The sequence below is a fragment of the Phytophthora parasitica genome (assembly GCF_000247585.1).
Source record: "Phytophthora parasitica INRA-310 unplaced genomic scaffold supercont2.47, whole genome shotgun sequence".
NCBI classification, from domain to species: Eukaryota; Oomycota; class Peronosporomycetes; order Peronosporales; family Peronosporaceae; genus Phytophthora; species Phytophthora nicotianae.
The window spans coordinates 447303-447728 of record NW_008649033.1 but is presented as its reverse complement, the minus strand read 5'-3'; the positions used below and the strand labels follow the sequence as shown (position 1 = coordinate 447728).

Below are 426 nucleotides of genomic sequence, written 5' to 3'. Positions count from 1 at the left end.
TCTTGGCTGTTTCTAGCATGATAGCCACTGCTTCATCTCCGAATCGAGCGGTCAATGCCGCCAGTAAGTTCATTTTCTGCGTAGGATTCTCCTGGTTAAACACCTTGATGTAAGTAGCCCAAGCACTTAATAACGAGCCATTGAGAAGTTCGTCAGCAGCGTTGCCAAGAGTCAGCATTCTAAAGGTGTCGTCCGTGATCAACCCCTTTTTGACCCAGTCTTCCAGCATATCCGTCTTAAATTTGGGATCCACTTTCGTGAACAAGTCATCGTATTTGGTCCAAATTGAAGCATACGAAAACTTCTTCTGGTTTCGAGCGTTCAGTAGCCTTAAGACGTCCTTCGGGGTCTTCATTTCGTTAAACCAGGTCCGCAATAACTCCGTTTCCACGCGTTTACCAGCTTCCGAAGTCTTTGAATTTCTAG

The 426-nt window shown here is 45.8% G+C and overlaps 1 protein-coding gene across 1 annotated transcript in view; it reads right to left on the bottom strand.

Annotated features, from left to right (window-relative positions):
- PPTG_23693 (hypothetical protein) overlaps positions 1-426 on the bottom strand; it is a gene marked incomplete at both ends in the record, with an annotated part of 2425 nt that overhangs the window by 1131 nt on the left and 868 nt on the right. Inside the window, one exon of the mRNA XM_008912497.1 lies at positions 29-426. Within this exon, the coding sequence (XP_008910745.1) occupies positions 29-426 (398 nt within the window). The remainder of the gene's footprint in view (positions 1-28) is intronic.